Raw genomic sequence first — 3460 nt, 5'->3', positions numbered from 1 at the left:
CCCAGTCGGTTGCCACGCACGTTGCCGCAATGGTGGTTATTATACCGAGGTGCTTCGTTTGCCATAATGCGTAACTGTTGCCGACGACACGCGACGTTTACGATATGCGCTCAGCCGATTCTGATCTTGCTAGTGATACAGTCCTGTTGTCGGACTACAGAACGTTAACAAGGGGGACGCAGAGAAATGGGTAGCTAAGGTGTTGTATTACATGTACCCATGTGCGGGTTATTTCTTAACGGTAGGATTGCAAAAAAAACTACAATAATTCAGGGCCGTCCCTGTCTGGCTCCGTCGCGCTTGAGGGCCACACCCTTTATCATCCTTTTCCCATCTAGCGACGAGGGAATCCCTCAATGAGACGCAACGGATGAGTGCGAGCGGGTGCATCCTCAACCTGACGGTGGATGAAAGCGTCCTCTGGAGGTGCCGCACATTCCTCGAACACGTCCGCAAAGGAGGGGTCCCACCACTCCTCAGAGAAGAGATTGCGCATTGAGTCGCCCGTGGGAGAGCTCTTCTTCTCGGCTGACACGAGATCCAGCTCCCGCACGTGGAAACTGGTGACGGATGAGCTCCTCCTCGTTAGCCGGTGCAGCTGCCGTCTGGGCACGACAGCAGCCGACGTCACACCCGCAGCTGCTCTTCTGTCTTTAGTGTTCTCTCCATCCTGTTGCGGTTTGGCTTCCGACTCTGTCGTTGTGTGGTCCTCATTCACCATGAGAAACTCGCGTATCAATTCCAGCGCGAGACACCTGGAGCCTTCGTTGTCGTCCCATTCGGGCGACTCGTCTTCATCCTCTTCATCTCCTATGAGACCCTGTGTATTGACTAATAGGAAACGCATATAGCTGTCCAATTCTTCCATTCTCGTGGCATCCAGTCGTTTCTTGGAGATGCCCAGACCAGACTGCAGGATGTGACGATCAGGGAAGCGCACGCTACTGTAAAAACTCTCGAGCTCTTCGCATGCGCTACAACTCGCGTGTTGCTTACTGCCGTTGCCGTTGCATTGACGCTGCAACGCTTCGTGTAGAGCGCGGAACTCCGAGTAGCGCTTGGCCACATACCAGTCTGGGGCGCCGCTGCGGCTCACTCGAAGTACGTAGAGAGTGGGGCGACGGTGTGATTGGTTCTCGCGGCCATACGAGATGATCTTGGCGGACACTGGACGCAGCGAGCGCATCTGGAACGAGGACGAGCAGCGATTGAGGCTTTTCTCGGGTGCGGAGGGTGTCATGTCCTCAAATAACGCTTTGATAGTAAATGCCAACTTGAGCTGCCCAGCGGCTTTTGAGAAATGAGGATGTTGAGCTTCGAGGGCAGCGAAAACGCAGGGATGCGCCAATGAGGAGCCGGACCTCTTCTGATGCATGCATCATCACGTATGTGCGCAAACAGGGCGACTAGCACGTCTTGGTATTGAAATGATCGCAGCAAAATTAAAAATAATTGCAGGGGCTATGCACTAATCATATCGATACAGGTTCTGGAGTGAATCTCAGAAAAGGGTTGGCTTTTAGTCGGAGGTCTGGGAACATACGGTCATATTAATAGTTACGGTGGCTGCGTCAACTTGATGGGGAGCAATAGACAATGTCTATTACAGTATTAATAGACATTTACAGTGAAGTTGAGGTTCTGCCTTGGTGCTTTGTTGCATTTGGCACTGCAGTATTAGGTTGGGCACACATCTGATAACCCCTCGACGCCAAAGCGTTGTCCATGTGGAGGAGTGCTACGGAGACCTCCACGAATTCTAAATGTTTTTTTCTAACGAAATCTCTGTGAGTTGCAGCCTGTCATCGTTCGGCCAACACTGTTTTCGTTCAAATAAAACTTGCAAGATTTGTCTAGGATAAAAAAGGATGCCAAGAACAATAATAATCCAGCCGTTTTTTTTCAACCTGTGGCTCAATGTGTGTACTTTATAATTTAAAAGGGTATTTAAAAATTATACCCAACTGATATTTTGGAAGCCACTTGTGACGTGATTTTTTTTTTCTTAAAAGCAAAAATTTCATTGATGCAACGAGCACCTTGTTGGTCATGTTGTCGATCTGTAGCGACCTTTGCCTTGGTGGTCGGTCGTCGCTCGGTGTTTCATTGAAGCAGTGAGTCTGTTGGTGGTAGGTACTTGCTAGTAAGCCAAAAACTGCTGAGTGCGTGTGCTTCCAATTCTTCAAGCTTAGGTTGTAAGAAACGTCCGATCTGAATAAAAATTATCAAATGAGCGAAAAAAAGTAGCACTGAGGCAGGTTGCGGCGAATTGCCTTCTTCTCGACCTCGTCAATAGTCCCCATTTAGCATTTCCTACGTGGATATTCTCCATTGCAGCTGTATTTTACTCGCACAAGGATCATTGATGAAAATGGTCTCTTTTTTCGTGATTCTGCAGGAATAATCCTGAAAACATCAAGAAGGTGTTTTGTTCGAATTTTGCACGCAGACCCCTGCGGACATGCCGGTTTGTAAGCTAGATTGATATCACTAGAGCATTTGACCAATCTGAATGACGAGATACTAGCTCACATTATTCAGCAATCTATACTGTTCGCCGTCGCTGTATTAATTGCTCTTCTGGTCATCTATTTTTGTATTTTTAAAAAAAATAGATGAGAAGTGGTTCTCTACAATAAAAAAGATTGCTTGTGAAACCTTGGCAAGCTTCACATACGTGTAAGAAATTGACTCTGTTCTTCTTACATAAACACTGTGGATCGCTTCACTAGAAGAAATAGCTTGTTTTAGCTAAGTACAGCCGGTATTTTCTTAGCATATTGTGCCTGACATTATACTTCGTTCGTCCGAAAATAAAAGCCGTAAGATGGTCAGAATGAATTTAGCAACGGAAATGCGTTAAAGTGGCAGCTGATTGGTCTAAATTACTACGGTGAAATTTAAGATATCGTGACCCAAAGCTTGATGTGTCAAATCAAAAATTCCCTAGCCTTCATCAGGTCGTCATTTTTAAGCCGGGTAAAGAGATGTAAAAATCTCGCCTCTCGAATGGTGCGGTCTTTGCTCGATTCAGTAGCCCAGATAAGTAGGTACAGTATTCTGCGTGAATAGCGAACGCCTGATATATATGCCAGTCTGAAGTGTATAAAACGATATTGCTCAAAGCAGTTTGGAGCGAAAACAGCCTGTTTTGATATAAGTTAAAAAAAGAAATTAACGGATGCTCGCTTTGTTAACTAAGCCCGAATGTTGCCAACAGTATTGAATGGTCGCCGCGGTCGCCTTCAGCGAGCATGACAAAAGCTACGACGTGTTCACCGAGTTGTAGGTGGGTGTGTGGCTGCGTCTTTTTGCGAGTAGTCTTCTCCACTGGTTGCTTCAGTAGTGTAGCTGACGACTTGAAAATACCACACATGGTGGCTTTGCCGGGAGTGGTTGGGAGACAGAACTCGTTTACGGCCCATTCAGCAATTGCCTTATAGGACATAGTAGGAGAGAG

General features: G+C 46.9%; 1 protein-coding gene across 1 annotated transcript; it reads right to left on the bottom strand.

The window, feature by feature from the left end:
• Window positions 1–321: 321 nt before the first annotated feature.
• PITG_13060 (uncharacterized protein) lies at window positions 322–1285 on the bottom strand (the record flags this gene model as incomplete). Its single annotated transcript, XM_002900549.1, has 1 exon — window positions 322–1285. One exon carries the CDS (start codon window positions 1238–1240, stop codon window positions 335–337), a length of 906 nt encoding a protein of 301 aa, XP_002900595.1.
• Window positions 1286–3460: the final 2175 nt, after the last annotated feature.

This window comes from Phytophthora infestans, genomic scaffold (assembly GCF_000142945.1).
Source record: "Phytophthora infestans T30-4 supercont1.25 genomic scaffold, whole genome shotgun sequence".
NCBI lineage: Eukaryota > Oomycota > Peronosporomycetes > Peronosporales > Peronosporaceae > Phytophthora > Phytophthora infestans.
The sequence above is the reverse complement of the archived record's forward strand: the minus strand, read 5'-3'. Positions and strand labels throughout refer to the sequence as shown.